Below are 20002 nucleotides of genomic sequence, written 5' to 3'. Positions count from 1 at the left end.
TGTTTTTTACGTTTTTTTCCCTGTAATTGATTTCTAATCTCATAGCGTTGTGGTCAGAAAAGATGCTTGATATGATTTCAATTTTCTTAAATTTACTGAGGCTTGATTTGTGACCCAAGATGTGATCTATCCTGGAGAACGTTCCATGCGCACTTGAGAAGAAAGTGTAACCTGCTGTTTTTGGATGGAATGTCCTATAAATGTCAATTAAATCTCTCTGGTCTATTGTGTCATTTAAAGCTTCTGTTTCCTTATTTATTTTTATTTTGGATGATCTGTCCATTGGTGTAAGTGAGGTGTTAAAGTTCCCCACTATTATCGTGTTACTGTCGATTTCCTCTTTTAGAGCTGTTAGCAGTTGCCTTATGTATTGAGGTGCTCCTATGTTGGGTGCATATATATTTATAATTGTTACATCTTCTTCTTGGATTGATCCCTTGATCATTATGTAGTGTTCTTTCTTGTCTCTTGTAACATTCTTTATTTTAAAGTCTATTTTATCTGATATGAGTATAGCTACTCCAGCTTTCTTTTGATTTCCATTTGCATGGAATATCTTTTTCCATCCCCTCACTTTCAGTCTGTATGTGTCCCTAGGTCTGAAGTGGGTCTCTTGTAGACAGCATATATATGGGTCTTGTTTTTGTATCCATTCAGCAAGCCTGTGTCTTTTGGTTGGAGCATTTAATCCATTCACGTTTAAGATAATTATCGATATGTATGTTCCTATGACCATTTTCTTAATTGTTTTAGGTTTGTTTTTGTAGGTCCTTTTCTTCTCTTGTGTTTCCCACTTAGAGCAGTTCCTTTAGTATTTGTTGTAGAGCTGGTTTGGTGGTGCTGAATTCTCTTAGCTTTTGCTTGTCTGTAAAGCTTTTGATTTCTCCATCAAATCTGAATGAGATCCTTGCCGGGTAGAGTAATCTTGGTTGTAGGTTCTTCCCTTTCATCACTTTAAGTATATCATGCCACTCCCTTCTGGCTTGTAGAGTTTCTGCTGAGAAATCAGCTGTTAACCTTATGGGAGTTCCCTTGTATGTTATTTGTTGTTTTTCCCTTGCTGCTTTCAATAATTTTTCTTTGTCTTTAATTTTTGCCAATTTGATTACTGTGTGTCTCGGCGTGTTTCTCCTTGGGTTTATCCTGTATGGGACTCGCTGTGCTTCCTGGACTTGGGTGGCTATTTCCTTTCCCATGTTAGGGAAGTTTTCGACTATAATCTCTTCAAATATTTTCTCTGGTTCTTTCTCTCTCTCTTCTCCTTCTGGGACCCCTATAATGCGAATGTTGTTGTGTTTAATGTTGTCCCAGAGGTCTCTTAGGCTGTCTTCATTTCTTTTCATTCTTTTTTCTTTGTTCTGTTCTGCAGCAGTGAATTCCACCATTCTGTCTTCCAGGTCACTTATCCGTTCTTCTGCCTCAGTTATTCTGCTATTGATTCCTTCTCGTGTAGTTTTCATTTCAGTTATTGTATTGTTCATCTCTGTTTGTTTGTGCTGCCAGTGTCCTTGTCCCCACGGTGAAACAGAGCCACCCCCCCACCTCTGCAGGAGACCTTCCAACACTAGCAGGTAGGTCTGGTTCAGTCTCCCCCGGGGTCACTGCTCCTTCCCCTGGGTCCCAGTGTGCACACTATTTTGTGTGCACCCTCCAAGAGTGGGGTCTCTGTTTCCCCCAGTCCTGTCAAAGTCCTGCAATCAATTCCCACTAGGCTTCAAAGTCTGATTCTCTGTGAATTCCTCCTCCCGTTGCCAGACCCCCAGGTTGGGAAGCCTGACGTGGGGCTCAGAACCTTCACTCCAGTGGGTGGACTTCTGTGGTATAAGTGTTCACCAGTCTGTGAGTCACCCACCCACCAGTTATGGGATTTGATTTTACTCTAATTGTACCCCTCCTACCGTCTCATTGTGGCTTCTCCTTTGTCTTTGGATGTGGGGTATCTTTTTTGGTGAGTTCCAGTGTCTTCCTGTCGATGATTGTCCAGCAGCTAGTTGTGATTCTGGTGTTCTTGCAAGAGGGAGTGAGAGCACGTCCTTCTACTCCTGTAATTGGGTTTTAAAGTCTCCTACTATTATTGTGTTACTGTCGATTTCTTCTTTTATGACTGTTATTCCCCTTATATATTTAGATGCTTTTGTGTTGGGTGCATATATATTTACAATTTTTATATCTTCTTGGATTGATCCCTTCATCATTATGTAGTGTCTTTTTTTTGTCTCTTGTAACAGTCTTTATTTTCAAGTCTATTTTGTTTGATATAAGTATTGTTATTCAAGTTTTCTTTTGATTTCCATTTGCAGGGTATACCTTTTTCCATCCCCTCACTTTCAGTCTGTGTGTGTCCTTAGATCTGAAGTGAGTCTCTTGTTGGCAACATATATATGTGTTTTGTTTTTGTATCCATTCAGCCATTCTATGTCTTTTCTTTTTTAATATGTATTTATTTCTTTTATTTATTTGGCTGCTCTGAGTCTTAGTTGCAACACGCAGGATCTTCATTGCAGCATGTAGGATCTTTAGTTGCGGCGTGTGGGCTCTTAGTTGTAGCATGTGGGATCTAGTTCCCTGACCAGGGATCGAACCCACGCCCCCTGCATTGGGAGCACGGAGTCTTAACCACTGGACCACCAGGGAAGTCCCAGACACTCTGTGTCTTTTGATTAGAGCATATAGTCCATTTACTTTTTAAGTAAGTATTGATAAGTACTTATTGCTATTTTGTTCATTGTTTTGGGGTTGTTTTTGTAGGTCTTTTTTTCTTTCTTCTTTTGTTCTCTTGTGATTGAATGAATGTATTTAGTGTTATGTTTGGATCCTTTCTCTTGTTTGTGCTTGTATTTATTATAGGTTTTTGGTTTGTGGTTACCATAAGGTTTTTGTATAGCTATATATATACATATATATATATGATTGTTTTAAGTTGCTGATCTCTTAATTTCAAATGCATTTTAACAATTCTGCATTTGTTCTCTCCTCCTCTTATGATTACTGTTTTTGATATAATGTTTTACATCTAATCATTTTGTGTATCCCTTAACTGCTTATTATGGATATATATATGATTTTACTACTTTTGTCTTTTAACCTTCCTACTGGTTTTGTGCATGGATGATTTCCTACCTTTACTGTATGTTTGCCTTGACTGATGGATGAGATTTTTCATTTCATAATTTTCATGTTTGTAGTTGTGGCTTTTCTTTTTTGCTTAGAGAAGTTTTGTTTAACATTTCTTGTAAAGCTGGTTTAGTTGTGCTGAAGTCTTTTAGCTTTTGTTTGTCTGTAAAGCTTTTGATCTCTCCATCAAGTCTGAATGAGAGCCTTGCTGGGTAGAACATTCTTGGTTGTAGCTTTTTCCCTTTTGTCACTTTAAATATATCATGACACTCCCTTCTGGCCTACAGAGTTTCTGCTGAAAAGTCAGCTGATAGCTTTATGGGAGTTCCTTTGTATGCTATTTGTTGCTTTTCCCTTGCTGTTTTTATATTCTCTCTTTATCTTAATTTTTTCTCATTTTATTATTTATTTATTTATTATTATTTTTTAATTTATTTATTTTATTTATTTATTTTTGGCTGAGTTGGGTCTTCGTTGCTGTGCACGGGCTTTCTTCTAGTTGCGGCGAGCGGCAGCTACTCTTTGTTGCAGTGCACAGGCTTCTCACTGTGGTGGCTTCTCTTGTTGAGGAGCATGGGCTCTAGGCACATGGGCTTCAGTAGTTGTGGCTCGCGGGCTCTAGAGCGCAGGCTCAGTAGTTGTGGTGCACAGGCTTAGTTGCTCCATGGCATGTGGAATCTTCCCGGACCAGGGCTCAAACCCGTGTCCCCTGCATTGGCAGGCAGATTCTTAACCACTGTGCCACCAGGGAAGCCCAATTTTTTCTCATTTTAATTATTATCTTGGTTTGTTTCTCTTTAGATTCATCCTGTGTGGGACTTTCTGTTTTCTGGCCTTGGGTGACTGTTTGCTTTCCCAGGCTAGGGAAGTTTTCAGCTATTATTACTTCAGATATGTTCTCTGCCCCTTTCTCAGTCTCTTTTCCTTCTGGACCCCTATCATGTGAATATTAGTGTGCTTGGTGTTGTCCCAGAGGTCTCTTAAACTGTCCTCATTTCTTTTCAATGTTTTTTCTGTTCAGTATCAGTGACTTCCACTACTGTAGCTCGTTGATTGATTCCTAGGTATCATTTAGTCTACTGTTGATCCTTCTAGTGTATTTTTCATTTTAGTTACTGTAGTCTTCATTTCTGTTGGGTTGTTCTTTATATTTTCTAACTCTTTGTTGAAAACTTCTAAGTTCTCACTCTGTGCATCCATCCTTCTCCTGAGTTCTTTGATCATCTTATGAGCACTACTGTGAACTTTTTTTCATGTAGATTTCCAATGTCCACTTCACTTACTTCTTCTTCTGGGTTTTTATCTTGTTCCTCTATCTGGAACATGTTCCTCTGTCACCTCATTTTGCCTACGTTGCTGTTTGATTTTTATATTTCTTCTAGGTTGTTTACATTTCCTGACCTCGGAGAAGTGGCCTTTTGTAGTACACGTCATATGTGTCCCAGCAGCATATTCCCCTCTTGTCACCCAAGCTATATGCTCTAGGTGTTCCCCCTATGAGAGCAGCATGGGTCCTTCTGTTGTGGCGGGCTGACTCTGTGGGCCATCTGGTGAACTTGTTTGTCCCCTGGTCTGGTTGCTTACCAGGCCCTGCCTTATGTGGAGGCTGCTGGCCACCAGTTGGCAAGACTGGGTCACAAGGCAGCTGACTGTGGAACCCCAGAAGTCCTCAGGGCTAGTGCCGGCTCATTGGTGAGCAGAATCAGGCTCCATAAGACTCCAGGGCTATTGCATACCCACTGGTGGGTGAAGTCAGGTCCTGGGGTTAATGCCAGCTTACTGGCAGGCAGAGTCAGGTCCTGGAGTCTGGTTGCAGGGCCCAGGTGTCCCAGAGCTGGTGTTAGATCACTGGTGGAGTGAGCCAGTTTCTGACACATTTGTGGGGTGTCCAGGGTGTCCTAAAGCTTGTGTTGGCATGCTAGTGGGCATGGCCAGGGCCCAGCCAGTCCCAGGTCAGGGTTTGGCCTGCTGGTGGGTAGGCTGGGTCTGCAAGCTGTGTGTTTGTGGTTTTCTTGTGTCTGATGTCTGCTCCCTGGTGGGTGAGGCTAGTCCAGATGCTAAAGCAGGCTCCCTGGAGGGCAGGGCCATGTCCAGAGGTGGCTATGGGCTCATGGAGTCTTAAGGCAGCCTGTCTGCTGATGGGTGAGGCTGTGTCCCCATCCAGTTAGTCTCTTTGCCTGAGGCATCCCAGCACTGACACCTGCAGGCTGTTGGGCCAGCATTGGGGTGGGTCCTGGGGCTACTACGCTAGAAGGAGGATTCCACAGTGGTGCTTGCCAGCAGCAGTGTCCATGTGGTAGAAGGAGCTCCCAAAAATGGCTGCTGCCAGTGTCTGTGTCCGGAGGGTGAGCTGCAGTTGCCTATCGTCTCTCTAAAAGATTCTTCAGGATCAGCAGGTGGGACTAATCCAAGCTCCTATCAATTTACTGCTGCTTCTCTGGGTCCTGCAGCATATGAGATTTTGTGTGCACTCTTTAAGAGTGAAGTTTCTATTTTCTCCAGCCCCCTGGGATTCCTGAAAGTAAGCCCAGCTGACCTTCAAAGCCAAATGCTCTGGGGGTTCATCTTCCCAGTGCTGGTCCCCCAGGCTGAGGAGCCCAATGTGGGTCTCAGACCTCTCACTCCTCTGGGAGAACCTCTGCAACTGTAATTATTCTCCAGTTTGTGGGTCACCCACCAGGGCTTATGGGACTTGACTATATCACAAGCCCACCCCCGACCCATCTCTTTCTGGTTCCTTCTTTATGGCTTTATAGAAGTTCTTCTCTGGAAGGTTCTGGTCTTTTTCATCAATAGTTGTTCTGCAAATAGTTGTGATTTAGGTGTGCTCGTGAGAGAAGATGAGCTCAAGGTCTTTCTATTCCGCCATCTTGGTTGATCTCCCACAGTGTTTATTTCAAAGCCTCACATAGAAACTTCAATACAGTAATTCCTATGTGATTCAGCCCCAGATTCAAGTGTGTTAGGCTTGATTTTTGTTAGAGAAGCTCTGAGAGACAATTGCAGCCATCATTAGTTATACTGCAGCACTGTAGCACCAGGGTCTGTAGTTTACACTGGGGGTAACTAAAGCCCTCACACAGAAGTTTCATCCTGTTATCCCTGAGGACATTTCTTTGCCAAGAGCAAGTATGTTAGCCTTTGGTTAATGATCAAAGCAGAAAAGAGATCCTTGCAATAGGTTTCTTTAAGGTGACAGGTTTTCAATGTCAACCTCTGGAGGAAGCACTTTAGGTGTCTGGAGAGGGTGTGGAGAAAAGGGAACCATGTTACACTGTTGATGGGAATGGAAATTGGTGCAGCCACTATGGAAAACAGTATGGAGGTTCCTCAAAACACTAAAAATAGAGTTGCCACATGATCCAGCAGTCCTACTCCTGGGCACATATCCAGACAAAACTATAATTCAGAAAGATACATGCACCCCAATGTTCATTGCAGCACTATTCACAATAGCCAAGACATGGAAGCAACCTAAATATCCATCGATGGATGAATAGATAAAAAAGATGTGGTATATATATACAATGGAATATTACTCAGCCATAAAAAGGATGAAATAATGCCATTTGCAACAACATGGGTGGACCTAGAGATTATCATACTAAGTGAAGTAAGGCAGACAGAGAAAGACAAATATCATATAATATCGCTTATATAAGCGATATACTAAAAAAGTATACAAAGGAACTTATTTACAAAACAGAAACAGACTCACAGACTTAGAAAACAAATTTATGGTTACCAAAGGAGAAAGGTGCGGGGTGGATAAATTAGGAGTTTGGGATTAACATATACACACTACTACATATAAAATAGGTAATCAATAAGGACCTACTGTAGAGCACAGGGAAGTCTACTCAATACTCTATAATAACCTATACGGGAAAAAGATCTGAAAAAGAATAGATATATGTATATGTATGACTAAATCACTTTGCTGTGCCCCTGAAACTAACACAACATTGTAAATCAACTATAATATAAAATAAAAATCTAAAAATAAAAATATATATAAACATAAAAATACCTACCTTAAAAAAAGTATTAGGAGTATCAAGATCACATTGTACGAAAGAGAGCATGTGGGATGAGAGATATTGTTTGACGCTGTCTTTGTAAAATACAATCTGCTACACCCTGATTGCACTGTTTTTCCTTGGCTTGGTAATTTTCTCCAACCCCTAAAAGGACAAAACTTTCTTTCTACCTCCCTCCCTTCCTTTCTTCCCTTTCTTTTTTCAGAAGTGAACCCTGTATGTTTGGCAAGCTTCTGAATAAGTGAAACTTTAAAAAAGAAGGTTTGTTTCTAGTGATTACAGCCAAAATCTAGGTACTCAGAACTAGTAACTAAACAGTAGATTGAAGATGTAGGTACTGGGTCTTTTCTGGGCTAGACAGAGTACTCCAAAACAGTTCTGTAACTCTAGTCTCTTCTCTGGCAGATAAAGAATCCTGTGAACAAGCTTCTGAAGTCAGTGAAGCACAAACTACAGATAGTGATGAGATAGTAACACCTGTATCTCAGAAATGTCCTAAGGCAGTAAGTATACTGGGGTAATCATTGTGCGTGAGCCAAAATTGTAAGTAATGACAGTGTGCTTAATGGCCATGTGTGTGACGTTCAAATCCAGTTTTATTTAATGAACCAGATGGGAAATTCAAGTTATTTAATTAAATTTATGTTGCAAGCGAATGGAAGTCTGTTCATACAGGCAGGTGAAAGGATCATTTTCTTGATTTGGTATAAATAAGGACTGACTTCAACACTTCTCTCTCCCATTTGGATCCCTTGCCTGCCTCCTTCATTGTATATGGTGATTCACCCCAGCCTAAGTGATGCCCTTTTCTTTAAATCTACCTAAAGAGAGCAGGTTTACTTTGGGAGGTGGAGGCTGGAAGGATTCTTTGTGGGAGGGCTCAAAGAGATCACTCAGTTTCAGAAGGTTTTTACTCAACCTTTAAAACCTGTAATTACAATTATTTATTAAACATTTTGACCTCAGATCTGTTTTGGAACTAATTGAGGATACACACACACACACACAAATCTATGAATAAATATCCACAGATATATTCACAATCATTGTATTGGAATATTGTGGGGTTTTAAATGAGGTAGAAAACGATCACTTTCGAGCTGCTAGAATGCTCCCTGGTACATTTGTAGGCACTCAATAAATATTTGTTGAATGAGTGGCTGAATGAAAGATTAAAATCTAACTGAGGATTATGAGCTTAATTAGAAACAGTAAAGAAAAGCATAGGGTTTATTTTCTGAACTTTTATCTGTTACATCTTTTTTAGACATCATGTAATTAATATCTTGAGAAATGTTTGTAAGACAGATCAGAGCCATAGTATTAGAACTAGACAGTAACACCTTAGAGATCATAAAGGTGAAGAAAACCAAGTGATAAGTCCAGCATTGTAGCAGTAGTTAGTGAAAGAACTGGAACTTGAGCTAAAGTTTCTAAACCGTGCACATCTCAGATCAACCCAAAAAGCAGTCAGCTGGTCAGCAAATTTTGGAACTACAAGTCAGAATACATTAAAAATATTACCCTAAATTAAAGGCTCTTAAATAAGATCTCCTGTTAGAAAACTTTTGTGTACCTAAAAATGTTGCTGGATAAACTAAATATGAAAACTGATCCCACTTAGTAAAAATTAGTGTTGTTATCAAATTAAACTTACAACACAGACACATATACTTGATAGCAGAAAAGCTTTATCAAAAGTCCAAACTCTTGTTCAACTTGTCCAAAAGAATTTGGGCAAGGAACACAGAACACAAAGGATAAAAAAACACACAGGCTGAGGAGCAAAGAGAACAAAGAAGCAGGGGAATTTCCTGGCAGTCCGGTGGTTAGGACTTGGCACTTTCACTGCCATGGCCGGATTCAATCCCTGGTCAGGGAAATAAGATGGCGCAAGCTGTGTGGCACGGCCAAAATAAATAAATAAAAATTTTTTTTTAAAAAAGCAGTTTATTGAGGCTGAAGTGAAAGTTACACACTCAAAGAAGAGTGCAGGCATCCTCACAAGTGCAGAGCATACCACAAGGTTTGTTTTTTTTTTTTTTTTTTAATAAATTTACTTATTTATTTATTTTTGGATGTGTTGGGTCTTCGTTTCTGTGCAAGGGCTTTCTCCAGTTGCGGCGAGTGGGGGCCACTCTTCATCGCGGTGCGCGGGCCTCTCACTATCGCGGCCTCTTTTGTTGCGGAGCACAGGCTCCAGACGCACAGGCTCAGTAGTTGTGGCTCACGGGCCTAGCCGCTCCGCGGCATGTGGGATCTTCCCGGACCGGGGCACGAACCCGTGTCTCCTGCATTGGCAGGCGGATTCCCAACCACTGCGCCACCAGGGAAGCCCCCACAAGGTTTTTTGATCCCCCTTTTATCTTATTTTTTTAGCCCTTTGAATGGGCGGGGGGGTCTTTTTGATTAGGGGTGGAATATTCATTGAGGGGACAGTTGGGGTGTGGCCTAGATTGCACCAGGTTGCATCAGCTCCCAGTCTTACGCCTTTGTCTCCTGGAGCCACTGTACATGTGCTCTAAGAACTGTTTTCCTTTAAATTTTCCCTTACTAGTCAACCACATGGGAAGGTCATACAGGGTCATTGGCAATCTGTGCATTTTTACTGGGCATGCGCCATGGTTTTCACGGTCAGTGTTTCTTGTTCAGATGTTACAAAGTTTCTGTTTTAGATGCCATTTCTCCATGTGTCATGGTCTCATTAAGTGCAAAACAAGGAGGTGTATAGGCTGTCCTTGGGCCCAGCCCTGTCTTTCCTGCCTCATACTCAATCCTTTTTGTATTTCAAAATAGCTGGGCATGAAAGATGGAAGGAGTTGAAGGTCCAGAGACAGTACGTGAGCTCTGTCCCTTTATGTGCCTGGAGTCAGCCAGGGTAAAGGCGGAGGCAAGAGAGTGTAGTGTTTAGGAGCATGGAAATGTGTTTCAGACAGAAGTGGTTTAGATCCAGTCTCTGCTATTAATATCTATGCCGCTTTGGGGAAGTTATTGAACCTCTATTAGGCTCTGTTTCCTCATCTGTAAAGTGGTGATATTTTTTTTTCTTGAAGTATAGTTTATTTACAATGCTTCAGGTGTACAGCAAAGTGATTCAGTTATATATATTCTTTTTTCAGTTTCTTTTCTATTAGAGGTTATTACAAGATATTGAATATAGTTCCCTGTGCTATGCAGTTGGTCCTTATTGTTTATCTATTTTATATATAGTATTTTGTATCTGCTAATCCCATACTCCTTAATTTATCCCTCCCCCCCTTTCCCCTTTGGTAACCCTAGGTTTGTTTTCTATGTCTGTGAGTCTATTTCTGTTTTGTAAATAAGTTCATTTGTATCATATTTTAGATTCCATATATGTGATACCATATGATATTTGTATGTCTGTCTGACTTCACTTAGTATGATAATCTCTAGATTCATCCATATTGCTGCAAATGGCATTATTTCATTCTTTTTAATGGCTGAGTAGTATTCCATTGTATATATGTACCACATCTTCTTTATCCATTCATCTGTCGATGGACATTTAGGTTGCTTCCATGTCTTGGCTATTGTGAATAGTGCTGCTATGAACATAAGGGTGCATGTATATTTTTGAATTAGAGTTTTGTCTGGATATATGCCCAGGAATAGGATTGCTGGATCATATGGTAATTCTATTTTTAGTTTTCTGAGGAACCTCCATACTGTTTTCCATAGTGGCTGTATGAACTTACATTCCCACCAACAGTGTAGAAGGGTTCCCTTTTCTCCACATCCTCTCCAGCATTTGTTATTTGTAGACTTTTTAATGATGGCCATTCTGACCCGTGCGAGGTGGTACCTCATTGTAATTTTGATTTGCATTTCTCTAATAATTAGAGGTGTTGACCATCTTTTCATGTGCCTATTGGCCATTTGTATGTCTTCTTTGGAGAAATGTCTATTTAGGTCTTCTGCCCATTTTTCAATTGGGTTGTTTTTGTTGTTGTTGAGTTGTATGAGCTGTTTGTATATTTTGGAAATTAAGCCCTTGTTGGTCATATTGTTTGCAAATATTTTCTCGCATTCTGTAGATTGTGTTTTTGCTTGTTTATGGTTTCTTTTGCTGTGCACAGGCTTGTAAGTTTGATTAGGCCCCATTTGTTTATTTTTGTTTTTATTTCTATTGCCTTGGGAGACTGACCTAAGAAAACATTGGTACAATTTATGTCAGAAATGTTTTGCCCATGATCTCTTCTAGGAGTTTTATGATGTCATGTCTTATTTTAACTCTTTAAGCCATTTTGAGTTTATTTTTGTGTATGGCAAGAGGGTGTGTTCTAACTTCATTGATTTACATGCAGCTATCCAACTTCCCCAACACCACTTGCTGAAGAGACTTTTTCCCGTTTTATATTCTTGCCACCTTTGTTGAAGATTAATTGACTGTAGGTGTGTGAGTTTATTTCTGGGCTCTCTATTCTGTTCCACTGATCCATATGCCTGTTTTTGTGCCAGTACCATGCTGTTTTGATTACTGTAGCTTTGTAGTATTGTCTGAAGTCTGGGAGATTTATGCCTTCTGCTTTGTTCTTTTTCTTCAGGATTGCTTTGGCAAATCTGAGTCTTTTATGTTTCCATATAAATTTTAGGATTATTTGTTCTAGTTCTGTGAAAAATGTCATGGGTAATTTGATAGGGAATGCATTAAATCTGTAGATTGCTTTGAGTAGTATGGCTATTTTAACAATATTAATTCTTTTAATCCAAGAGCATGTGATATCTTTCCATTTCTTTGAATCATCTTCAGTTTCCTTTATTAATGTTTTATAGTTCTCAGTGTATAAGTCTTTCACCTCCTCAGTAAGGTTTATTCCTAAGTATTTTATTTTTGCAGGTGCTATTTTAAAAGGTATTGCTTTTTTACATTCTCTTTCTGATATTTCATTGTTAGTGTAAGGAAATGCAACTGGTTTCTGAATGTTAATCTTGTATCCTGCTATCCTGCTGAATTTGTTTATCAGTTCTAGTAGTTTTTGTGTGGAGTGTTTAGGATTTTCTCTATATAGTTTCATGTCATCTGCATATGACAATTTTACCTCTTTCCTTCCAATTCGGATACCTTTTATTTCTTTTTCTTGTCTGACTGCTGTGGCTAGGACATCCAATACTATGGTGAATATAAGAGGTGAGAGTGGGTATCCTTGTCTTTTTCCAGATTTTAGTAGAAAGGCTTTCAGCTTTTCACCATTGATTATTATATTGGCTGTGTGTTTGTCATAAATAGCTTTTATTATGTTGAGATATGTTCCCTCTATACCCACTTTGGTAAGAGTTTTTATCATGAATGAATGTTGAATTTTGTCAAATGCTTGTTCTGTATCTATTGATCATTTGGTTTTTTCTTTTCTTTTGTTAATGTAGTATGTCACACTGATTGATTTGAGTATGTTGAACCATCCTTGTGAACTTGGAATGAATCCCACTTGGTCATGGTGTATGATCTTTTATGAGTTATTGGATTTGGTTTGCTAATATTTTGTTGAGAATTTTTGCATCTATATTCATCAAAGATATTGGCCTGTAATTTTCTTTTTTGGTGGTGTCTTTGTCTGGTTTTGGTATCAGGGTGATGGTGGCTTCATAGAATGTCTTTGGGATTCTTTCCCTCCTCTTCAATTTTTTGGAAGAGTTTGAGAAGGATCAGTATAAATTCTTCTTTGTATGTTTGGTAGAATTCACCTGTGAACCCGTCTGGTCCTGGACTTCTGTTTGTAAGGAGTTTTAAAATTACAGAGTCTATTTCACTTCTAATGATCAGTCTGTTCAAATTATGTATTTCTTCTTGATTCAGTTTTGGTGGGCTGTATATTTCTAAAAATTTATCCATTTCTTCTAAGTTGTTAAATTTGTTGGCATATAATTGTTCATAGTATCCCCTTATGATTTTTTGTATTTCTGAAGTATCAGTTGTTATGTCTCCTTTTTTATTTCTTATTTTGTTTATTTGGGTTCTCTCTCTTTTCTTCTTGATGAGCCTGGCCAGAGGTTTGTCAATATTGTTTACCCTTTCAAAGAACCAGCTCTTGGTTTTATTGATTTTTTTCTGTTTTTTAATCTCTATTTTATTTATTTCCTCTCCAATCTTTATTACTTCCATTCTTCTGCTGACTTTAGGTTTTATTTGTTCTTCTTTTTCTAATTCTTTTAGCTGGTAGGTTAGGTTGGTTATTTGAGATTTTTCTTATTTTTTGAGGCAGGCCTGTATCACTATGAACTTCCCTCTAAGAACTGCTTTTGCTGTATCCCATAGATTTTGTATGGCTGTGTTTTCATTGTCATTTGTCTCAAGGTATTTTTTAATTTCCTCTTTGGTTTCATCATTGACCCATTGGTTTGTTTAGTAGCATGTTGCTTAATCTCCATGTAATCATTTTTTTCTCATTTCTTTTTCTGTGGTTGTTTTCTAGTTTCATGCCATTGTGGTCTGAAGAGATGCTTGAGATAATTTCTAAATGCTCAGATTTATTGAGGCTTGTTTTGTACCCTAGTATGTGGTCAAACCTAAAGCATGTTCCATGTGTACTTGAAAAGAATGAGTATTCTGGGGCTTCCCTGGTGGCGCAGTGGTTAGGAATCTGCCTGCCAATGCAGGGGACACGGGTTCGAGCCCTGGCGTGGGAAGATCCCACATGCCGCGGAGCAGCTGGGCCTGTGTGCCACAGCTACTGAGCTTGTGCTCTGGAGCCCGCAAGCCACAACTACTGAAGCCCATGTGCCTAGAGCCTGTGCTCCACAACAAGAGAGGCCACTGCAATGAGAAGCCCATGCACCGCAGAGAAGAGTAGCCCCCGCTTGCTGCAACTGGAGAAAGCCTGCATGCAGCAACGCAGCCAAAAATAAATAAAATAAATAATTTAAAAAAAAAAAGAATGTGTATTCTGGTTTTTTTTTTTTTTTTGGATGTAATGTCCTGAAAATATCAATGAAGTTTAACTGTTCTATTGTATTATTTAGAATTTCTGTGCCTTATTGATTTTCTGTCTAGAAGATCTGTCCATTGATGTGAGTGGGGTATTAAAGTCTCCTACTATTATTGTATTCCTGTCAATTTCTCCCTTCATGTCTGTTAGTATTTGTTTTATGTATTTGGTTGCTCTTATATTAGGTGCATATATATTGATGAGTGTAAAATCCTCTTTTTGTATTGATCCTTTTATCATTATACAATGTCCTTCTTTATCTTTCTTTATGGGCTTTGTTTTGAAGTCTATATTGTCTGAGTATTGAGACCCCACTTTTTCATTTCCATTTGTATGAGACATCTTTTTCCATCCCCTTACTTTCAATCTATGTGTGTCCTTTGCCCTAAAGTGGGTATCTTGTAGGCAGCATATTGTAGGCTCTTGTTTTCTTTTATCCAATGTGCCACTCTGTGTATTTTGATTGAAGGTTTTAATCCATTGACATTTAAGGTAGTTTTAAAAAATGAATTTATTTATTTATTTATTTAAATTTATTTTTGGCTGCGTTGGGTCTTCATTGCTGCGTGCGGGCTTTCTCTAGTTGCAGCGAGTGGGGCTACTCTTCGTTGCAGTGTGTGGGCTTCTCATTGTGGTGGCTTCTCTTGTTGTGGAGCATGGGCTCTAGGCATGCAGGCTTCAGTAGTTGTGGCTCACAGGCTCTAGAGTGTAGGCTCAGTAGTTGTGGCGCACAGCCTTAGTTGCTCTGCAGCATGTGGGATCTTCCTGGACCAGGGCTCAAACCCATGTTCCCTGCATTGGCAGGCAGATTCTTAACCACTGTGCCACCAGGGAAGTCCCTAAGGTAACTATTGATAGATATGTATTTATTGCCATTTAAACCTTATTTTCCTGTTGATTTTATACTTCTTCTTTGTACCTTTCTTTTTCTTTTTGTTTTTCCTTTTGTGGTTTGATGGTTTTCTTTTGTATTATACTTATGTTCTCTTCTTTTTGGTTTCTGTGAATCTATTGTATGTTTTTGATCTGTGGTTACCCTGTTTTTCAAGTATGTTAACCCCATCCTATTTCTACTTGCCTTAGACTAGTAGTCATATAGGCTCAAACACATTCTAGGAACTGAAAAAAAATCTACATTTTCTTATTTTACTCCCCACATTTTATGATTTTCATGTACTCTTTTACATCTTCGTGTTCATACTTTTGCTCTTCACTGTGGCTATCATCACTTTCACAGAAATTTTTTCATTTTTTAAATATCTGTGTACTGGCTTATTTAAGTGATTTACTTTCCAATTATTATTTTCTCTTTCCTTTAGAGTCTTACTTCTTTTCTATTTAGGGAAGACTTTTCAATATTTCCTTTAGAATAGATTTAGTATTGCTGTATTCTTTTAGTTTTTGTTTGTCTGAGAAATTCTTTATCTCTCCTATTCTGAATGATAATCTTGCTGGGTAGAGTATCCTGGGTTACAGATTTTTCCCTTTCAGAACTTTGAATGTATCTTGCCCCTCCCTTCTGGCCTGTAGCGTTTCTATAGAGAAATCAACTGATAGTCTTATGGGGGTTCTCTTGTAATTAACTGTTTGTGTTTCTCTTGCTGCCTTTAGAATCCTCTTTATCTTTAACTTTTGCCATTTTTATTATAATATATCATGGGACTTCCCTGGTGATGCAGTGGTTAAGAATCTGCCTGCCAATGCAGGGGACATGGATTCGATCCCTGGTCCGGGAAGATCCCACATGCCGTGGAGCAACTAAGCCCATGCGCCACAACTACTGAGCCTGCGCGCCACAACTACTGAAGCCCGCTGCAACTACTGAAGCCCGCGTGCCTAGAGCCCGTGCTCTGCAACAAGGGAAGCCACCGCAATGAGAAGCCTCCACACCGCAACAAAGAGTAGCCCCCACTCACTGCAGCTAGAGAAGGCCCGTGCACAGCAACAAAGACCCAACGCAGGAAAAAAAATAAAGTCTTGGTGTAGGTCTGTTTAGGTTTATCTTGTTTGGGACCCTCCATGCTTCCTGTACCTGGATATCTGTTTCCTTGTTTAGGTTGGGGAAGTTTTCAGCCGTAATTTCTTCAAATACATTTTCGATCCGCTTTTCTCTTTCTTCCCCTTCTGGAATTCCTATCATGCGTAGGTTGGCATGCTTTATATTATCCCATAGGTCTCTTATATTGCTTTCATTTTTTTCATTTGGCTTTCTGTCTGCTGTCCTGATTGAGTGATTTCCATTATTCTATCTTCCAAGTCACTTATTCGTTCTTCTGCATTATACATTCTGCTATTTATTGCCTTTAGCTCAGCTTACATCTCAGTCAATGAGTTTTCTCATTTTTCTTGGTTCCTCTTTATAGTTTCTAGTTGCTTCTTACAGTACTCTGCATTTCTGTCAATAGCCTTTCTTAATTCCTTCAGTACCCCTTTTTGAAACCAGTGTCTATTAGATCAAAGAGGTCTGTTTCATTGTTTGTTCTTTCAGGGGAATTTTCTTGGTCTTTAAACTGGAAGTGTTCCTCTCCTTCTTCATTTTACTTATATTTCTCTTGCTCTGTGAGTTTAGGAGAAACAATTATCTACTGTGGTCTTGGAGGGCTATTTTTATGTGGAAGCATCCCTTTGTAGCTGTGTGGGTTTAATATTTTTGGTGCAAGGGCTGTTTTAATATGGATATCTGCCACCTCTTCCCTCAGCATGTGCAGGCCATTATCCCCTTGATAGGGGGTGTGCAGATGCGGCAGTGCCCAGTCCTAGGGTTCTTGGTGGCGGTGGTGGCTCATGTGCATCCCCGGAGCATGTGATGGGTGCGGGAGCTGCTCGTGACCACTCCTGGAGCTCGTGTAGGTGGTGTCCTACCGCCTGAGAGCACATGCAAGGAAAAAGCCTGCAATGGTGGGTCCCACCCCTTCCCTCGTGCACCCCCCAAACAATGGCACCTGTCCTCTAAGGTGGCCCGGGCTTGCTCCACAAACACCCTCAGTTGCAATCACACCAGACTCCAGCCCCTTCAGGCTGTTTTCACACAGCCAACCCCAGTCCTCTCTCTGGGTCTGATATCCGAAGCCTGAGCTTCAGCATCCAGCCCCAACCCGCACCAGCAGATGCACATCTCAGGCTGGGGAGTGCAGGGCAGTGGCACTGACTGTGCAGGTCTCTCTCCATTCTGGCTGCTGAAAACTGGTTGCTGCATTCTCCTCTGAAGCTCTGAAGCTCTGTCGCAGCTGATCTCCGCGCTGGTGAGGGGACTTCCCAAGGTGCGGAAACCTTTCCTTTTTCACAGCTCCCTCCTAGGAGGGAGGTCCCATCCCGATTCCTTTCTCACTTCCTTTTTTTCTTTTTTCTTTTGTCCTACCTGGTTACATGGAGATTTTGTTGCCCTTTCAAAAGTCTGAGGTCTTCTGCCAGCATTCAGTAGACATATTGTGAGAATTATTAATACATGTAGATGTATTTTTAATATATTTGTGGGAGGTGGTGAGCTTCACGTCCTACCACTCCACCATCTTGATTGCTCCGCCGCTTTTTTTTATATTTAACATATAAGTGCTATCATACAATATTTATCTTTGTCTGACTTATTTCACTAAGCATAATACTCTCCAATTCCATCCATGTTGTTGCAGATGAAAATTTTTCATTCTTTTTTTATGGCTGAGTAATATTCCATTGTGTGTGTGTATATGTATACACCACATCTTCTTTATCCATTCATCTGTTGATCAGCACTTACATTGCTTCCATATCTTGGCAATTGTAAATAATGCTGCTATGATGAACATTGGGGTGCATATATCTTTTCAAATTAAAGTTTTTGGTTTTTTCAGATATATACCCAGGAGGGAAATTCCTGGGTCATATGGTAGTTCTATTTTTAGTTTTTTGAGGAACCTCCATACTGTTTTCCACAGTGGCTAAGTTTATTCCTAGATATTTTATTTTTTGATACGATCTTAAATGGGATTATTTTTTTACTTTCTCTTTCTGATATTAGAAAAAAGTGTTAGTGTAAAGAAATGCTACAGATTTCTGTATATTAATCTTGTATCCTGCTACTGTACTGAATTCATTTATTATTTCTAAAGTTTTTATGTGGAGACTTTAGGATTCTCTATATAGAGTATTATATCATCTGCAAATAGTGAGAGTTTTACCTCTTCCCTTCTAATTTGGATACTTTTTATTTCTTTTTCTTGTCTGATTGCTGTGGCTAGGACTTCTAATACTTTGTTGAATAGAAGTGGGGAGAGTAGACATCCTTGTCTTGTTCCTGAATTTAGCAGGAAGGCTTTCAGCTTTTCACCACTGAATAGTATGTTGGCTGTGCATTTGTCATAATTGGCTTTATCATGCTAAGATATGCTCCCCCTATACCCACTTTGGTGATAGTTTTTATCATGAACGAATATTGAATTTTATCAAATGCTTTCTCTGCATCTATTGCGATAATCATGTATTTTTGTCTTTTTTTTTTTGGTTAATGTAGTGTATCGCGTTGACTGATTTGAGTATGTTGAACTATCCTTGCTACCCTGGAATGAATCCAACTTAATCATGGTGTGTGATCCTTTATATGTATTGTTGGATTTGGTTTGCTAATATTTTGTTGACCATTTTTGCATCTATATTCATCAAAGATATTAGCCTGTGATTTTCTTTTTTGTAGTGTCTTTGTCTGGTTTGGGTATCAGGGTGATGGTGGCTTCATAGAATGAATTTGGGGGTGTTCCCTCCTCTTCAGTTATTCAGAGTAGTTTGAGAAGGATAGGTGTAAGTTCTGCTTTTTATGTTTGGTAGAATTCTACAGGGAAGCCATCCAGTCCTGGACTTCTGTTTGCAGGGAGTTTTTTTTTTTTTAATTACAGATTTTTATTTCACTGTAGTGATTGGTCTGTTCAAATTATGTTTGTTCTTGACTCGGTTTTTTTGTTTGTTTGTTTTTGTTTTTGTTCTCTTTTTACAACAACAGTAAACATTTATTTTCACGCACAGTTTCTTAATGTCGGAAAACTGAGAGTGGCTTTGCTGTGTGGTTCTGGCTCAGGGTGTCCTGGGAGGTTGCAGTCAAGCTGTCAATTGGAGCTGCAGTCATCTAGAGGCTTGACTGGGGCTGGAGGATCCACTTCCAAGATGGTGCCCTCACATGGTGCTAGTTGTTGGAAGGCAGCCTCAGTTCATCACCTTTTGAGCCTCCCTCTCCATGGGCTACTTGAGTGTCCTCAGGACACAGCAGCTGGCTTCAGTCAGAGTGAAAGCTCCAAGAGCAAGCAAGGCAGAAGTCACAACGTCTTTGCCAATCCAGATTTAGGAGTCACACTCCTTCCTTTCCACAGTATCCTGTTTGTAGCAAGGTCAGTCTTATTCAATGTAGGAGGGTATGTAGGAGGTGAAGATCATTGGGGACCATCTTAGAGGTGACTACCACAAACCAGTAGGTTGCTATGACCCGGATCTTTACTCTGCCCCTAGGTTTGCTTCATTGATGGCTCCAGCATGAAATAAAAGTTTTGATTTTTATGTGTTTTTTTCATTTTTATTATTTATTTATTTATTTATTTATTTTTATATCTTTTTTGGAGTATAATTGCTTTATAATGTTGTTTTAGTTTCTGCTGTACAACAAAATGAATCAGCTATATGTATACATATATTATCAGGCTGTATGTTTCTAGAAACTTGTCCATTTCTTCTAGGTTGTCCAGTTTGTTGGCATACAACTATTTATAGTAGTCTCTTAGAATATTTTGTATTTCTGTGCTATTAGTTGTTATGTCTCCACTCTCATTTCTTATTCTGTTTATGTGGTTCCTTTCTTCTTGGTGAGCCTGGCCATAGGTTTGTCAGTTTTGATTATCTTTTCAAGAAACCAGCTCTTGGTTTTTTTTATTTTACTTTTTATCT

The 20002-nt window shown here is 39.5% G+C and overlaps 1 protein-coding gene across 1 annotated transcript in view; it reads left to right on the top strand.

The window, feature by feature from the left end:
* Positions 1-20002, top strand: part of RPGRIP1 (RPGR interacting protein 1) — a 227036-nt gene that overhangs the window by 194497 nt on the left and 12537 nt on the right. Inside the window, exon 24 of the mRNA XM_082452363.1 lies at positions 7560-7657. Within this exon, the coding sequence (XP_082308489.1) occupies positions 7560-7657 (98 nt within the window). The remainder of the gene's footprint in view (positions 1-7559; positions 7658-20002) is intronic.

The sequence above is a fragment of the Balaenoptera physalus genome (genome assembly GCF_965194825.1).
Source record: "Balaenoptera physalus genome assembly, chromosome: 2".
NCBI lineage: Eukaryota > Metazoa > Chordata > Mammalia > Artiodactyla > Balaenopteridae > Balaenoptera > Balaenoptera physalus.
This window is presented reverse-complemented; position numbering and strand designations above follow the sequence as displayed.